The sequence below is a fragment of the Furipterus horrens genome, unplaced genomic scaffold (assembly GCF_987537825.1).
Source record: "Furipterus horrens unplaced genomic scaffold, mFurHor1.1.pri manual_scaffold_5, whole genome shotgun sequence".
Classification (NCBI taxonomy): domain Eukaryota; kingdom Metazoa; phylum Chordata; class Mammalia; order Chiroptera; family Furipteridae; genus Furipterus; species Furipterus horrens.
The window spans coordinates 179,213,712-179,232,670 of NW_028327175.1; the positions used below are offsets into that span (position 1 = coordinate 179,213,712).

Sequence of the window (18,959 nt, forward strand, 5' to 3'; positions counted from 1 at the left end):
AGAAGGAAAGGTAAACAAACCTGTAAGGATGGCAGGGATAATGATAGAGATCCCAATCACGCAGCTGACCAGAAAGCAAATACACAAATTAATGGACGAACAGATAATCTTTCTGAGTCTCAGTTCAGAGCTATAGTTATAAGACAGCTTACAGAAATAACAGCGGGACTTAATCAAGACGTGGAAGGAATGAAGGCTAGTCTTGCTGAAATGAACAAAAACACATACAAGACAAGTGGTGAGGGAAGGAAAACCAGGGATCAAATCAACAAATTGGAACATAGGGATGGAATAAACATTCAACCAGTGCAGAAAGAGGAAACAAAAAATGAGGAAAATGAGGAGAAGCTCAGAAACCTCTGGGAGAGCTATTTGAGAGCAAGGATCTGAATTATAGAGTTGCCAGAAGGTGAAGAAGAATTAGAAATTGAAAAATTATCTGAAAAAATAATGAAACAGAAATTCTCTAGTTGGGGGAAAAATAGACTTACAGGTCCAGGAAGCACAGAGAGTTCCAAATAAACTAGATCCAGAGAGAGCCACACTGAGACACATTATAATCAAAATGTCAAAAATTAAAGATAGAGAATCTTAAAAGCAGCAAGAGAAAAGAAGAGAATTATGTACAAAGGGGTCCCAATTAGACTATCAGCTGATTTCTCAAAGGAGACTCTGCAGGCAAGAAGGGACTGGCAAGAAATATTCAAAGTAATGAAAAGCAAAAACCTACAGCCACAATTACTCTACCCAGCAAAGCTGTCATTCAGAATGAAAGGGCAGAGAAATTGCTTCCAGGACAAAGTAAAACTTAAGGAGTTCATTAGATCCAAACCACTGTTATATGAGATGTTAAAGGGACTTGTTTAGAAGAAGGAGGATCAAAACCATGAACATTAAAATGAAAACTGTATCACAACAACCAACAACAGAAGCTAGTGAATCGAAACAAAGGCAAACTAAGTCGGCAACAAGAGTGGAAAAAGAACTATAGGTATGGAGAACATATTGCAGGGAGGTCAGCAGGGAGGAGGGAAGGGGTGAGGGAGGGAGATAGTACGGGAATTAAGCATAGTAGGAGGGAGTGGAGTAGACAGGAAGATGTTGAGAAGAACTATATGCACAACCAATGGGCATGGACTAAGGGAGGGGGGTCACTTGGTGGAGAACAAAGGGAAAAGAAATTGGGACAACTGTAACAGCATAATCAATAAAACATACTTAAAAAGAAAGAGAGAGAGAGACCAGCTCCTATGCAAGGAACCTCAGAAATCATATTCAGTTGTTTCCACTCCTCATCTCCACTCACAGTTTCCTGGTCCTGAGCAGTCTATGTCCATCCAATCTAGGCCTCTGATCCTCATTATTCCTTGCCTGAATTTCTGCCAACACTCTTCTATTCCTTTCCCTAACTCCACCTGTACCCAGCATATTTTTCTCCCTTAAACACCTCATGCTCACTTGGGAATGATATTATCTTTCTCAAGTATTCCCAGGCTTCTAATCCTAAAATGGCTCCCCTCTGCCTATACTCTGATTCCAAATGATGTTTCCAGTTTTTAACATCCTCTCTTTCCCAAACACTATCTGGGTAAATACCAATTCTGACCTGCAGCCCAATTTTCATTTCCTCTAAAGAAGTCTTCAAAAATTTTTAAAAGGTAGTTTATTTCCTCTTGTTTTACTAGATCACTATCATACTAGAGCACACTGTTTTTTCCTTCCCCAGCTAGACCTTAACCTTTTTGAGAATAATAACCATATTAACTTTACATTCTGAATACTTACTACAGAGCATGGCATGTGTGTTTTTATATATACAGTGTATACATATATATGTAAATATATACATTTATGCATATACACAGATATGCTATTTATAATTAGCATTCAATAAATGTTTGAGAAAGGAGGTATTTTAAAACACAGAAGTTTTACATTTTGCCTATTCTGAGCATTTCATATAAATGGACAAATACAATAAGTGGCCTTTTATGTCTGGTCTCTTTCACTTACCATACTGTTTTCAAGGTTCATCCATGTTGTGGCATGAATCAGTACTTCATTGCAACTAATTAAATAATCACAAAAATAAATATAAAATTATGCCCTGGCTGGTTTAGCTCAGTGGATTGAGCGTCGGCCTGCGAGCTAAGTGTCGCTGGTTCGATCTTCCAGTCAGGGTGCACCAGAGAAGGAAAACTCTGACTCCAAAAAACCTCCGCTGCCTTGCGGCATACCTCTTCAGGGGAAAGGCTAAGGGAGTAAACCCCGACAGAAAATCCGGAGCCGGAGTCCCTAAGGCGGTTTGATGTTGTAGTCAACACCGGCAACTCCTGCGGCGCACCTGAACCCAAGCTGTATCGACTCCGTCTTTCCCTTGGACCCTTCAGCTGCGAAGAGAGGGGGGGTCTGCTGCATGGGCAACAGCAGACCCTCCATATTACCCTGCCCAGGCTCTGTAGCTTCAGCGTCATCGCAAGATGTCGATTCAACATGGGAGGAGACAGATACCATGTAACTCCCGAGTCGGACTGCACAGCCATTCTCGGCGGTGCAGATACTCTTAAGAAGCTACACCATCGTCTCTCGAGACGGACGGCTGCCGACGAAATATAAAATTTCAACTGTAATGTGCTATAAATGAGAGGCTCATGGTGTTAAGAAAACCTATTACAGAGCTGGCCAATGTAGCTCAGTTGGTTGAAGCATCTTCCCTTAGACCGAAAGATTGTGGGTACAATTCCTGGCCAAGGCACATACCCAGGTTGCAGGCTCAATCCCTGGTCAGGGCATGTACAAGAAGGCAATTAATGTCTGTTTCTCTCTCACATTGATGTTTCTCTCTCTTTCTCTCTCTCTCTCTCTCTCTCTCTCTCTCTCTCACCCCCACTCCCTTCTTTCTCTCCTCCTTCTTTCTCTTAAAGCAATAAAAAAAAGTGTCCTTGGGTGAGGATTAAAAATAAAAGATAATCCATTCTAGACAATTTTAGCTTAACTTGTGTGTGTAGAGAAGCCTTCCTTGAGAAAGTGCCTAAATACCAAAGGATAAAAAGAAGTTAACCAAGAAAAGATTGTTCCTCAAAAAGGGAACACCTTACTTTTTTAAAAAAAAAGACCATAAAATAGGCAGCTTCATAAAAACTCTGCAACTCGAGAGTGATACAGGTAACCATTAAAACCTTAACTGTGGATGAACACCCAGAGAATAAGAAAAGAGGACCTATGAATTAACCTTGAGGAATGGCCTCATAAAGAAGAGCTAAAGGAACACAGGAAGTAACTGAAGAGGGAGGAAGAAAACTAGGATTACATGGTGTCATTGAAGTCTAAGGATGAGAATACTGTGAGGAGGAAAAAATGGTCGAGTCAAAAGTGGCTAAGTCATCAATTATGCTACAAATACTTTCACCTCCAAATGGAGGCCCCTTGTAATCAGAAGTGACGGAAAAGGTACCAGTCCAGCTTCCACATAGAAGAACATTTAGATGAGAGTATGTTTTGTGTGTGTGTACATGCATTGTGTATGTGTGTGCAAATATGTGCCTTTGTCTGCATGGATGTGTATGTGTGTGTTCATCCATGTATTTATAATCAAGGACTGAGTGTCATGTCCATGAAACTTCAGATTGCCTTACATTTCTAATGCTAAATATCGGCTTTATTTTATTACTTCAAATTCTGTAACAATTAATATCTGGCATCTTAGAAATATAATTAAGGGCTGTTTATTTAATAACTATTAATTACTCATATGTTATCTTACCATATTCAGGAAAAAGAATTTAGAAGAAAATACAACAAATTGTTAAATTCATAAGAGTAAGACTTAGGTTTTCTGAGTTATATGCTTTCATATAACAGTTGCATTTTTTATGATGATCCTGCTTTACTATTGTAATAAAATAAATATGTAATTTTTAAGATTTTTAAAATTCATGGGTCATTGGACAGCTAACAAATAAACAGTAATTACAGAGATTAAATAATGATAATATGGGATGCTTTGGTGTTTCTTTCTGGACAGTGTAAGAAAAGAAGGAAAGGTCAAAATATCACTTACCTCTCCTATCAATCTATTTTCAAATCTTCACCATTAACATATTCTGAGTGATCCAGCCCTTTCTAAATTTGATAGGCATTATCAATGCCCCCTTTTCCCTTACAACCCAGTCTTTAAGAAGTCACTATGTCCTATAAATTTTACCTCAAAACAAGGCAATCATCTATTTTCTCTTTTTTATCTTCATAATTATTACCCTAGCTCAGTAATTTTCAAACATTTTTCACCAGCAGACCTCATTTTTTTAATAAACCCAACATGAAATCATTAAAATCAAATAAAAAATTTTTATTAAAATAATTCTTATAATAATTTTTACTATAACATCAATAAATGAGAATTACTGTTTTCAGAAATGCAAAATTGGAAATTGGAAATTAGGGATGGGAGCTAAAGCTACTATTCAATTTAAGATGGCAGAGGAATAAGTGGAAGCTACCTAACCTTCTCCCAGGACCAATTTGGAATTACAACTTAATTGTGGAGAAATCATCTGGAATAACCAAATGAACAGTAGCTAGAGAAAAGTCTTACAACCACAGGGAGAAAGAAAAGGCCGCTTCATCACAACGTGACCGGTAGGAAGTGCAGAGATGTGAAAGGCCTGACTGGGCTCCTATGGGTGGCAGCTGAAGGGACTGAGAAACAGCTCAACAGCCGGGGATTCTCCCTGAGAAGGGCAGGGTCTAAACCCCCAGCTGGGATTCCCAGCCTACAGCAACAGAGCAGAAAGTAAAATAGCATCCAATTGTGAAAAGCAGAAAGCAACAGGGTTTTTTGCTGGCCTGAAAGAAACAGCTGGAGAAAAAGCGCTCTTAAGCGGATCATGTACAAAAATATTTTGGCACCCACTTAACCTGGGCTCAAACAGAGGGAGGGCAGAAAGGACTAGAGACACTTGGGGAGAATTTGGGGCGGTGGCTTTGAGGAGAGAACTGGGACTGGGTCCCACTGCTGACTCATTTCCCATACTGCAGGCAGACCATTCCACCCCAAGTGGCGTCAGCCTGAGGGGAAGCAAAAGCCCCACCTGCAGGAATTAATCTGCCCCACCCTCGCTTCTTAAGTCTGACTGATGATCACAGATTGAATAGATTAACAACTAAAGGAGACAGGCAAAGGCAGTAAATCTCTGGTAGTCTCCAACAGGCTGCCTAGGCCCAGACTGGTACACGAAATGACGCCATGAAGGGCAGATCCAGGAAGTGCAGATCAATCTAAGAGGCAGCAACAAACAAGACGAGGCACAAAAATGGGGAAACAGAGAAACAACCCCCCATCAAAAGGAAAGGAGGAATCCCCAGAAAGAGTGCTAAATAAAATAGAGGAAAGCCAACTATCAGACATGAAATTCAAAACATAGATTATACAGAAGCTCAGTGAGCTCAAAAAAAATAAAGAACTCCAGGGAAACCACAAGAAACTTACTGAGAATTACACCAGCATGAAAAAGGACATAGAAGCTATCAAAAAGAGCCAGGAGGAAATGAAGAATACGACCTCTGAATTGAAGAACACAGTAGAGGGAATTAAAAGCAGGCTAGAGAAAGCAGAGGATCGGAGGGCAAGTTGGAGGACAACGTAGAATAAATTCCCAAACAGTGCAACAAAATAAAAAAAGACTGAAAAAGAATAAAGAGGTTTTAAGAGAGCTGCAGGACAACATGAAATGTAATAATATCCATATCATAGAAATACTAGAAGGAGAAGGAGAGGAGCAAGGGATAGAAACCTGTTTGAAAAGTAATGACAGAAGACTTCCCTACCTTGATAAGAGAAAGTCACGCAAGTCCAGGAAACACAGAGGTTCCCAATGAAGATGAACCCCAGCAGGCCCACTTCAAGACACATCATAATTAAAATAGCAACATTCAAAGACAAAGAGAGAATCCTAAAAGCAGCAAAAGAGAAACAGCTAATAACATACAAGGGAGCTCCAATAAGGCTATCATCAGATTTCTCAGCAAAAACACTACAAGCCAGAAGGGAACGGCAAAAAATATTCCAGTGAAAAACAAAGGCCTGCTACCAAGAATACTCTACCCAGCAACGCTCTCATTAAAAATGGAAGGTGCTCTCCCCTCACACATAATGACACCTGGGTAGACGTGGCGGCGGCAGCAGTGGCAGCAGGGGACTGCAACTCCTGAGATTCGGACACGTTCTCCGTGGAAGACCCGATGCAGAAGGTGGGGGGTGTCAGCACCGCGGGCAGAGACCGCTGCTGGAAAGGCGAGGACGAGGACTAAAGACATCAAGGATAACTGGGATGATGATGATGATGATGAAAAAAAGAGGAAGCAGAAGTAAAACCAGAAGTAAAAATTTCAGAAAAAAAAAAAGAGGAGATAAAAGAGAAAGAATGGCAACAGAAGAAAAGGCAAGAAGAAATTAAAAAGCAGTTAGAAGAACCTGAAGAACCTAAAGTGCTAACACCAGAAGAACAATTAGCAAATAAACTGAGGCTAAAGAAATTACAGGAAGAATCAGACCTTGAATTAGCAAAAGAAACTTTTGGTGTTACTAATGCAATTTATGGAATAGATGCTATGAATCCCTCTTCAAGAGATGACTTCACAGAGTTTGGAAAGTTACTAAAAGATAAAATTACACAATATGAAAAGTCACTATATTATGCCAGTTTTTTGGAAGCCTTAGTTCAAGATGTATGTATTTCATTGGAAATTGACGATTTGAAAAAGATTACCAATTCATTGACTGTTCTTTGTAGTGAGAAACAGAAGCAAGAAAAGCAAAGCAAAGCGAAAAAGAAGAAAGGTGTGGTTCCTGGAGGGGGGATTAAAGGCCACCATGAAAGACAATCTGGCAGATTATGGTGGTTATGATGGAGGATACGAACAAGACTATGAAGATTTCATATGACATTTTATCTTCTCTGGTGTCTTCTTTCTGTTGCCCACAATCCCTTCAACATGTAGCACAACTTCCTTTCCTTTCAGTTCTGCCTAATGCTACAATCAGAAGTGCAGTATCTTTTGTGCTAGTTATTTAACCCCTTGATGCTTAGGTGGTAATGTGCAAATGAGGGAACTTGGATCTTGCTGCCAAGGGGTTAAAATTGGGAATCTCAGTTGCTACTAAATCATAGTTAAAAAAAAAAAAAGCTAATAATGTTGTCATTGTTGCTATTTGATTCTATAGCAGCAGTCACTAAATTAGAAACAAGGGTTGCAACATGACAAAAAATTGTGTAGTATTGATCATCACCATTCAGTAATACAGCCTTACCCATACCTTCTTGAACTACTTCATAACGTATCAAAAAAAGCAGTTTACAGCGAGGGCATGTGGTCTGCACCTAGTATTAAAATTGCTTTGTCTTAAATTGAGCATCAGGGTATTAAACATACATTGTGAAGAAGACTGCGTATCTCAGAGTGAAGAAATGGCGGCTGAAAAGCATTAGTTTGATACTTAGAAACTAAATGACCAAAACCCTCCAACTGTGAAGCTGAATAAGGTAAACCTCTCCATTATTGCATTACAAGGTATGGAATCTCCTGAAAGCAGACTGTCTAGTTTATCAGACTATTCTACTGATGAAGTGCTTCAGATGGGGGAGGGAAACCCTACCTGTTTTATTTGCCTGATTTAAGTGTTTGAGAACCAAATTCTTGTCTAGGCTGCAATGGAACAACTTTAAACAGGGTTTTGGCATTTCCTTTCCTTTATAAAACATGCTCAGCAAGCTGTACCAGTTAACTACAGTTTGGTAAATTGTTATGTTAACAATGATGACATCTCAATGTTTTATAAAGCAACTAATTTAATAAAATCACTGTTGTGAGGCCTTAAAAAGAAAAAAACAGGTGAAATAAGGAGTTTCCCAGACAAAAGAAGGCTAAAAGACTATATCTCCACCAAATCAGCATTGCAAGAGAGGCTAAAGGGTCTGCTTTAAGAAGATGAAGAAACAGAGACAGACAGAGAGGAACACAAGTACAAAGGGGGAAAATGACAATAAATAAGTACCTATCAATAATAATTTTAAATGTAAATGGATTAAATGAACCAATCAAAAGACATAGGGTAGCTGAATGGATTAGAAAGCATGACCCACATATACGCTGTCTACAAGAGACCCATCTTAGAACAAAAGATCTACACAGACTGAAAGTGAAGGGATGGAAAAAATATTTCAAGCACATGGACATGAAAAAAAGCTGGGGTAGCAACACTTATAGCAGACAAAACAGATTTCACAGCAAAGGCCATAAAAAGAGACAAAGAAGGACATTCTATAACACTTAAGGGAAAAATCCATCAAGAAGATATAACCCTTGTAAACATATATGCACTCAACACAGGAGCACCCAAATATGTAAGGAAAATTTTGAAAGACTTCTGGAAGGATACAGACAGCAACACACTCATACTAGAGAACCTTAACACCCCATTATCAACAGTGGAAAGATCTTTGAAGCAAAGAAACACCTAGGATATTAAGGCATTGAACAACACTCTAGATCAAATAGATTTAGTTGATATATATAGAACTTTTCACCCCAAAGAAGCAAAATATTCATTCTTTTCAAGTGTACATGGAACATTTTCAAAGATAGACCACATGGTAGGACACAAAACAAGCTTCAACAAATTCAAGAAAATTGTAATTACGTCAAGCATCTTCTCAGATAAGAATGCCTTGAAACTGGAATTCATCCTCAAGGAAAAAACTCAAAACATTAATGGACCATGAATAACATGCTATTAAATAATAAATGGGTTAACAATGACATCAAGGAAGAAATCAAAAAGTTCCTGGAAACAAATGATAATGAACACACAACAGCCCAAAAGCTATGGGATACAGCGAAAGCAGTCCTAAGAGGAAAGTTCATAGCAATACAGGACTACCTAAAAAGGGTAGAAGAATCTCCAAAAAAAAAATCTAACCCTATAGCTACAAGAACTAGAACAACAACAACAAACAAAGCCCAAAGCCAAGTAGAAGGAAGGAAATCATCAAGATCAGAGCTGAATTAAATGACATAGAGACTAAACAAACAATCCGAAAGATCAATAAAACCAGGAGCTGGTTCTTTGAAAAGATAAACAGAATCGACAAGCCTTTACCCAGGCTCATCAAGAAAAACAGAGGACCCAAATAAATAAAATCAAAAATAAAGGAGGAGAAATCAAAACTGATGCCACAGAAATACAAAGGATTCTAAGAAACTATTACGAAAAACTGTATCACAAGAAATTTGACAACCTAGATGAAATGGACAAATTTCTAGAAATATATAATCTTCCAAAACTGAATCAAGAAGAAGCAGAAAGCCTGAAAAGACCAATAACAACTAGTGAAATTGAAGCAGTAATCAAAAAACTCCCGGCACACAAAAGCCCTGGATAGCATGCCTTCACAGGTGAATTTTACAAAACATTTAGGGAAGAACTAATACCTACCCTTCTCAAACTATTCTAAAAAATCCAAGAAGAGGGAAAAATCCCAAACTTTTCTATGAACCCAGTATTACTCTAATTCGAAAACCAGGTCAAGACACAACAAAGAAAATTACAGGTCAATATCGCTGATGAAAATACATGCTAAAATCCTCAAGAAGATATTGGCAAACTGGATCCAGCAACACATTAGAAAGATCATACAACACAATCAAGTAGAATTCATCCCAGGAATGCAAGGATGGTTTAATACTTGCAAATCGATAAACATAGTACAACCCACAAACAAAGTGAAAGACAAAAACCACATGATCATATCAACAGATGCTGAAAAAGCATTTGATAAAGTACAACACCCATTGATGATGAAAACACTTAGCAAAATGGGAATAAAGGGAGCATACTTCAGCATAATAAAGGCCATATATGAGAAACCTGAAGCCAACATCATACTCAAAGAGGACATACAGAGGGTCCACAGGCATATGAAAGAATGGTCTATGTCACTAGCCATCAGAGAGATGCAAATAAAAACCACAATGAGATACCACTTTACACCTGTCAGAATGGCCATCATCAACAAATCAACAAACAACTTGTTCTGGCAAGGATGCAGAGAAAAGGGAACCCTAGTGCACTGCTGTTGAGAATGCAGACTGGTACAGCCACTAGGGAAAACAGTATGGAATTTCCTCAAAAAACTAAAAATGGAACTGCCTTTTGAACCAGCGATTCCACTGCTAAGATTATATCCAAAGACTCCTGAAACATCAATTCAAAAGAACCTATGCACCCCTATGTTCAGAGCAGCACTATTTATATTAGCCAAGTGCTGGAAACAACCTAAGTGCCCATCTGAAGAAGAGTGGATCAAACAACTGTGGTACATTTACACAATGGAGTACAATGTAGCAGAAAGAAAAAAGGAACTTTTACCACTTGCAACAACATGGATGGAACTAGAGAGAATTATGCTTAGTGAAATAAGCCAGGCAATGAAAGAAAAATACCATATGATACCACCTAATAGAGGAGACTAATGAACAACACAAAAAAATGAGCAAAATTGAACCACAGGCATGTAAAGAAGGAGCAGACTAAGAGTGACAAGGGGGTAGGGGATGAGGGAGAGAACGGGGTAAGAAGGGGAAAGGTCTAGTCAAAGAACATGTATAAATGACCCATGTACACAGACAACTGGGTGGGGACTGACTGTGGAAGAAGGGGTGGGCAGGGTGCAGGGAAGCAACAGGGAAAAAAGTGAGACAACTGTAATAGAAAAGCAAACAAACAAAAATTTCTAGTGGGGAAAAAAATGAAAGCAAAGTAAATTAATAAAGGAGCCAGCAAATCCCCCCCCCCCAAAAAAACCTCACATATAGGAAAGTGAACAAAAGAAAATAGAAAGTATGGAAATGCAATTTTAGTGAATATCAGAAGGACAAGGATTTTCCTTGACACTGTATATTTTTCTCCCTACCTGATCACTCCAGAATTTGGCTTTCTGAAGAAGTAAGTAATGACCAAAAGTACTAATAAGATCATTTGTTAAGAGAGGTTTTGTTGACCACGACTTTGACTGGAATGCCATACCTAAAGGAGACATGCTTGGGCTCTGGTTGTTACCAAAAAGCCCTGGGGAAATGGGATTGACCTTTGAAGGTAATAAAAGCCCACGAGATAAAAGGCCTAGTACCTTGGTTGGCTGTGTGGTTCATGGCCATCTTTCCAGGGAAGGAATGAAGGTTGCTTTCCTGAAAGATGACTAGAAGGGACCTTAAGGCACAATGGAAAACCTGAATGACTTGCAAAAGACAGGTGTTTACAGGCAAGGCTGAATGGTAGGTATGTGGCTCAGCTCCTGTGCTCTGAAGGGCAAACTGAAGGTCTCCCTAAAGGTTCCTTAAGATCCAGCAAAACAAACTTAGAGATCATATGTGATCATTTGCTGCTCTTGTTGTGTTTATGCAAACCAACAGGATAAATTAAAACTGGACTTAATGTAGTCCCTTTAATGATAAGGAGGATAATCTTAAGGAGAAAAATCGTGATTCAAGGAAAATCACAATGTTCAGTGTTTCTTTTCATTTAAAGTTTGTTTCCATTTTAAAGTTAAACTAGGTCTGTGACATCATCAAAGATGCTTAATTTACAGACAAGAAGAATGTCTTGCAATACTTTGCAACTGGATGTCTTTCCAATAAGACAGTCTTGCAGATCTAAACTGGTTTGTGGGTTGTGTTGCGTAAATTAACACGTGTGTTCTGTTTTCATAGGGCATAAGCCTATTATCTCATTACCTGAGTGACTGTTTGTACATACAGGCCTCACTTAATCCTGTCTGCATCGCTGCCTCCTGAGACTCAACAATTTGGCTGAACTAAGTGGCTGGGTTGGTGAAGCATGGGGTGGTCTGTGGGCTTCACCTTAAAACTGGTTTCTATTTTCTATCCTAATGGCTTGGACAGAAAGGGCCCAGAGGTCTGAGAGGGGGGAAACCTAAAATATTCCCCTCGGCCCAAACTAAGTATAATGGGCAAAAGGGTTTTGAACAAGTGTGACATGACTTGCATACCCTCCTCCAAAGAAGCCTTTTATTCCACTAATGTGGGACATTGAAATATTAATCCCTGCCTTTTGTCATCTAGTGATTATGGATTGAATGATGCGTTTTAACCCTGTTGCCAAATCTGTTGCCCCCAGCATACAACAAGGATGCAAGCCTATTAAACCAAGCACTTTGCTGTTCGGGAACAGACAACTGACCTGGAGTCTGCAAGACCATTCCGCATGTGGGAAGGTCACCCTCCCCTCCACATCCCCACTCTTATTAGGGATTTCTGGACCCAAGGGTAGGTAGGACAACAACCATGTCCAGCTTGAAGTAGCTAGAGGAGCATGAGACCTTCACCCATTGTCCTTTATAAGATTATAAAGGGTCTTAAGTCTGAGAGGGAGAAATTGTTAATTTTTATTGTTAAAAAAAATTATTTTTTTTAAAAAGAATAAATTACAATGAAATAAGGCAAAAAAGAAATCTAATAAAGCTACTATTCAATTTACTTAAATATCTCCTATACATTATTAAGAAAATATCACTCACACACCTTAATAGTTCCAAATGGTAATTTTGTAAACTGTTATGTTGATGTTTAAGGAAACCAGTAAAACAGTAGTGGCAAGAGAATCTTGATTCTATTGTATGAACAAAGATGAGTTCTCTTGGTACATCTGCTTGTTAAAATATGGTATTAAGCATTTTCTAATCTATAGGTTTTTCACAGTAAAAAATATAATTTAGAAAAGAAACCTGAGTCAAATTTCAAAAGAACCCCTGAACCACTTCCATGCAGCACAATTTGATAATTCCTACCTCCTTACTTTTCATTTTTTATTATCTTTCCTTGCCTCCAAAGCATCTTCACTTCAATTTTTTTTTTTTTTTACATACAGCTGTTTGATTAATCTCACTACAACACAACTACTGTCTGCATAGGCATTTTAATGATTTCCATTACCAGTTCCTGGCACCCAACGATATATATGAACCCAATACACTTTCAAAGTCTTCTCCTCCACCATGTCCCAGCCAAATTCTAAGCTCTAGCAAACCAAATGTTTTCCATTCCTAAAAGAAATATTTTTCGACTGCACTGCTTTTTCCTATAAAGGTTACATACCTATTTGAAACTCTATTGTCTTACTAAGTCCACCTCAGAAATTTTTGCTCATATTTTTGAACTCAGCTCAAACCCCACCACTCTGCTAAATGTTGCCTCTACCTCTAACCACACTAAAGAATTCTGTACTATGAAATATTTAATCACATTTATGTTACAGTTGAATGAGCAGCAGAGGGGAAATAAAGGCAGGACCCTCACCATTGCTATCTAACAAAGAACTTAATAGAGGAGGCTAGAAGCAGAGGGAGACATGTCTCACCCACTAACTGAGCAGTCCTGGGCCTGGTCTGATAATATTGCCAAGTGTTCCAATATCAAAAGAAACACTATGCTAGCATGGGAGTAGGAAAGTCCTTGAAATCCTATGTATCATTTCCACTATCTGGGAAGGAAAAGAGAACCTTTAAAACTGTGCTTTCATCTCAAAGCAGGAAGGGCAGGAAAGGGTCCACAGTGCCCAAAGGGAAGACCCATACACCAACTTTGGTTAACTGCCTACCTCTGGTCACCATGTGTTGCTATCTGTTTTATGGGGGAGTCCCTCGTGCTTACAGAAGGAGCCCATAAATAACTCTGGGTTAACTGCCCCAACTTTAATTAACTGCCTCCCTCCCTTCACTTAGGTGTTTTACAACAAGATGAACAAATGAAGTCTGGAACAAGATAAGGATTTGGGCTAACAGACCGCCACGCATACCTAGGTTTGGGTAGTCATGTCCCCCCAATAAAAGCTGGCACCACTTTTATCCACCAATCAAAATGTAACTTCTTCCCCTTCAATCCATGAACTACATAAGGCCTCAGCACAAAAGATTTGCTCTCTTGGTGCTCTTGGCCTTCTGGCTGTAGAGCCTCTGGCCACACTAGGACAAGCTTGCCATCCTGGCCTTTAGCGACCCTTGCTTTTGCTCTCCCATTCATTAATAAACTTTGTGTGCATGCTGACAGATTCGCTGATCTGTAATTCTTTATGGCATTGGTGAAAAGAACCAGGGTTTCACTGACAACATTATGAAATATAGCCGCTCGGCGGGGCGAGGGAAGAGGCGATGCGGGGAGGGGTGGGGGGCTGTGACGCCAAACTCGCGAAGGTTCCAGAGGCACCGGGCGAGGTTGGCGGGCCGGAGTGTCATGCAGGGGGCGCTGTGCGCGCGGGCTGCAGGCACTGCCATCTGTGCAGGTCCTGCGCAGCAAGCGGGCGTGTCGTTTCCCCTTTATGCCCCCGCCGTGCTTCATCTCGCGCCTTCCCTGGCCCAGCCCAACCCGATCATGGCTTCAGCAGTGGAGGAGCTACAGAAAGATCTAGAAGAGGTCAAGGTGCTGCTGGAAAAAGCCACGAGAAAGAGAGTACGTGATGCTCTTACAGCTGAAAAATCCAAGGTTAAGACAGAAATCAAGAACAAGATGCAGCAGAAATCAGAGAGGAAAGCGGACCCTCTTGACAATGAGAAGCCTACTGCCCCAGTTGCTCCCATCACAATGGGCTACACAGTGAAAATCGGTAATTACGGATGGGATCAGTCAGATAAGTTTGTGAAAATCTACATCACCTTAAGTGGAGTCCATCAGGTCCCCACTGAGAACGTGCAGGTGCATTTCACAGAGAGGTCATTCGATCTTTTGGTAAAGAATCTAAATGGGAAGAATTACTCCATGATTGTGAACAATCTCTTGAAACCCATCTCTGTGGAAGGCAGTTCAAAAAAAAAAGGAAACTGAGAACACGCGGTGGGACTACCTGACTCAGGTGGAGAAAGAGTGCAAAGACAAAGAAAAGCCTTCCTATGACGCTGAGACAGATACTAGTGAGGGACTAATGAATGTTCTAAAGAAAATTTAGTCAAGGGAGAAGCAAGCCAAAGAAGACACTGAATTTTGAGACTGGAAAGCCCTTCTGGGAACTGGGATGTGGAAATATCGATGTTTTCAGTAAGGACATGTTGGTGAGCTGCCCAGATAAATGTAACAGATAACGTGACAGAGCCTTATTCTAAGTAAAGGCAGTGAATTCTCCTAGTGGAGGGTTTATTTAAATAAAATATGTTTATTATACACTTCCTCTAAAGATGGCTCCCTTAGTAAACTGGTCGTTTTGTTCTGGAAAGGGTAATACTGCATTCTCACGTGAAATGTAAGGAAGCAAGTCTTGCCTAGTGAATATGCCATATTGTATTTTTGTTCAACTGAGAGGTAGAAAAAAGTTATTGCTTAAGTTCCTGGCATCATTTCTCACCAATGTAAGAATAAGTAAAAAAATAAAACCTGGATTTTTGCATAAAATGCAAAAAAAAAATATATATGAAATATTTAATCACATCTAGACTAACTTGTACCACAAAAGGGGTTTTTTTTATAAGTAACTCCTATAAAATCTAATAACAGAAACTAATAAATGAGATGACTACTTAAACTGTCCAATGAGTGATAAAAATCTAAAATTAAATTATAGTGATGGTTGTCTAACTCAGTAAATTCACTAAATATTACTGAACTGATCACTTCAATTAGGTAAATTTTATATACCTCAATAAAAATGTGCTTAAAAAAGAAACTCACAGAAAGTATAAAAGAGATTAACAGGGGCTTGCAAGAAATGGGAAGTTATTGTTTAGCAGGTTCCAAGTTTCTGTGTGGGATGATGAAAAAGTTATGAAAAAGGATAGTGGTAACAGTTATATAACATGGTGAATTTCTTATTGCCAATGAAACATAACATTTTTAAATGGTTAAAATGGTAAATTTTATATTATGTATATTTAACCACAATTTTAAACAATGAGGTTTGTTTTAGTTAGACATGTTGAGTTTGAGACACCCATGGAACATGATAAAGGAGGGCAAAACTGGAGAATGACCTGAAGATACTGAACCATAACTTCAAATTTTAGGAGCTAACCCAGTACCTAACATGCAATGGGTAGTCAATAACTATTGTCAACTAATTTTTTTTTAAAGAATCCATTGAATTTTCTTAAAAATACAATTTTTTTTTCAATTTCCTCATTAGTTGACAATATTCATTTTATGGATTTGTTAAGTACCATATTAAGCTACCATTATATTTCTACATTCTATAGAGTTCCCAGTACTTTATATACAGAAAAGAGAATCACTTTCTATGCCTTGGTCTGTTTTTTACATTAATAAGTATCATAAGAAATCAAGATTTAATCTTCTGTCTTCATAGGTGAGAAATAATACCTACCCGAATAGTTACTGTGTGGTTGGCAGATGGTCTCAAGAGAGGCAGCTGGATTCCACACTTAGGTATTCTTCTCATCTCCTCAATAGGAGTTCCAAGCCATTTCTTATCTGGAGAAAGGTGAGGTGGAATGTATTTTGGGATCCTCCTGTCTGTTCTTTGATGTTTGATTTCAGATTGTTCTTTTCTAAGGTCAAAATCAATGTATTCAGTCACAAAGTACTTACTGTTTAAATTCACTTGGTTGGATACAGAGTATAAAACTTACCCAGAATGTTTTTGTTTAAAATGTGTCAAGCCTGTTCTTTTTCATTGTTAATTAAAAAAACTAAACAACACAAAAACCCTTATGCTTATAGTTAACACCTGAAAGCTCATTTTCAATAGTCGATGCAAAGAATTTCCAAACACACGTAAGTTACCTTCTGAGAAAAGGACCATATAAGAATATGGACGTTGCCAAATAAGTCATGGATCATAGTATCAGTTACTTCTCAGAACTCTGGAGAATAATCTTCAATGAAGTGAACATTGATAGAAAAAAAAAAAAAAATCACAGACTGGGCTCTAAAATTCTATATGGAATAATTGCAAAATGTAATTTTAAATATTTTTTGTAATTAGACAGACTGGGATTTAAATCCCAGTGTTACCACCAAAAAATTACATAATTTCAGTGAATTCTCTAACCCACATTTCAGTTTTCTCATTTATGAAGTGAGTGCAATACCACCTGCCTGCCTGTCAGAGCATTAGACAAAATGAAGCATACAATGGCCTAGGAAAATGGCTAAATAAACAGTAGCTACTATAACTCAAATATTTTTAAGTCTTGATAATTCACATGAATTTCAGAAGGAAGTTTAGAAAACTGAAAATCTGATTAACAATATTTAATTACTTCTTTTTCTTGTTTCTGACCTTTTTAGAATTTAGTATTTTGAGTCTAAGTATAAATTAAGCATAAATAGATAACAAGAAACACAATTGTTTCTTAGCTTCAGTATAAACTGTATCTTTGCTAAATCCCCCTTACAAAAAAATCACAAAATACTTCACACTATTGGAGATACTCCAGACAGAAAAAATTACCTTTTGTCCTCAGCTTTGGGTATTCTCATGAAATGGTCTGTGATTTTAGAACCCTTTTTCCCATGTTGCTTGGAATTTCTGCATTCTACATTCAGGGTAGAAGTACTTCTAGGTAGTTTCGTATTTAAATCATTCATTCCAGTACAACTCTCTCTTTCAAACTGGAAATGTAATCGAATTTCACCTCCCTTAGCAGAGGACCGTTTCCTCAATTCATTGTCAGCTTCTTTTGCTTGGAACCTTGAAGGTTTATTTACTGTTTGGGAAGACCTGCTATCTTCTTGTTCATCAAATCCTGGACTTGTTTCTTCATCTGCCTCTGAGTCCTGACAACTATTTTTGGAATTATCTATATCCATTGGTGACTCAAGTTCACTTTCTTTCTCAAATGTAGGAGAATTTCCTAGGCTACTTTCATGTCTACTCAATTTGTTGGCATTTTGAAATCCAGTACTGACATCCTCTGAGCCAATGTCTGACAAGGGACTCTCTGGCACACCATCTATCTCTTTCTGCTGACAATCCGCACAGTCTTCCACAAGATGGCAAGGCTTTCCGCACTTATGGAGACTTCTGGCTTCTCTGGCCTGTTCATCTTCTGTAGTCTGCTTTGCATTTGTAAGCTTTACAGGTATAAAAAATTGTTGATTATCTCTACTTTCCTCAGTATATGTGTCACTCTGATGATCATTTTGAGGTGACTGATCAATGTTAGCATTACTGAACTCTTCAGATACTAGAGTTACTATTGGAGGTTCACCTTCCAAAAGCTGCTCTGTATGTTTTTCTTCATTTTGACACTTACACATAGCTGCAGTCTGATGCTGGTTCAAATACTGTGTACTTTTTTCAACTGGTGATTTATCAACACTTAGCTGAGAAACATTTTCTAATTTTTCCATGTTATGTTGATAACAGTTATCTTTTTGTAAAGAATTCATCATGGATTCTACTCCTGTATTGTTGTTTTCTTTACTATGCAAACTATAAAAAAATAGAAAGAACTAATGATACAATAGAACTGATGTTTTAATAGAAAAAGCTTACAATGCAAAAAAACCGCTGACCTAACCACATTCCCGTAATGTCACAGCAATAATTAAATTACTTGTGATTACTTGAGCATACAGCATTCTCATTCATTACTCCACATCTTTGTACATATGCCTTTAATGCCTTTTCCCCAACATGTACCTGGCAAAAGCGTTAAACATCACTCACTTACTGTGCAGTCTTTCCTGCAAAGGTAAAGGGGATTGTTTGTTCTATATGCTAACCACCACTGTACCCTGTTTATACCTTTACTATTGCATTTATCACACTAAGTAATACAGCAGCTCCTCAAATAACGTTTCATTCAACATCATAATGTTGATAAGGTGCAATAGAAACTTATCTCTTGTTTATATCAATTAGCCTACAGAAAAATTGGTTTTATTATGTCATTTCATGAAATCTACTGGCAATGTTAAGTGAGGACTTACTGTGATCA

General features: G+C 38.4%; 1 protein-coding gene and 2 pseudogenes across 3 annotated transcripts in view; 2 read left to right on the forward strand and 1 right to left on the reverse strand.

Annotated features, from left to right (window-relative positions):
* Window positions 1-18,959, reverse strand: part of PARG (poly(ADP-ribose) glycohydrolase) — a 191,147-nt gene that overhangs the window by 166,668 nt on the left and 5,520 nt on the right. For 2 of the 3 annotated variants that reach the window (XM_090278367.1, XM_090278366.1), the window contains exons 3-4: window positions 17,468-18,451; window positions 16,375-16,562 (exon numbers count right to left, since the gene is read on the reverse strand). The exons of the other annotated variant lie outside the window; for it this stretch is intronic. In XM_090278367.1, the coding sequence (XP_090134493.1) occupies window positions 16,375-16,562; window positions 17,468-18,451 (1,172 nt within the window). The remainder of the gene's footprint in view (window positions 1-16,374; window positions 16,563-17,467; window positions 18,452-18,959) is intronic. 3 annotated transcript variants of the gene reach the window in all.
* On the forward strand, window positions 2,652-7,255 carry LOC150010471 (eukaryotic translation initiation factor 3 subunit J pseudogene; annotated as a pseudogene).
* On the forward strand, window positions 14,443-15,013 carry LOC150010472 (calcyclin-binding protein pseudogene; annotated as a pseudogene).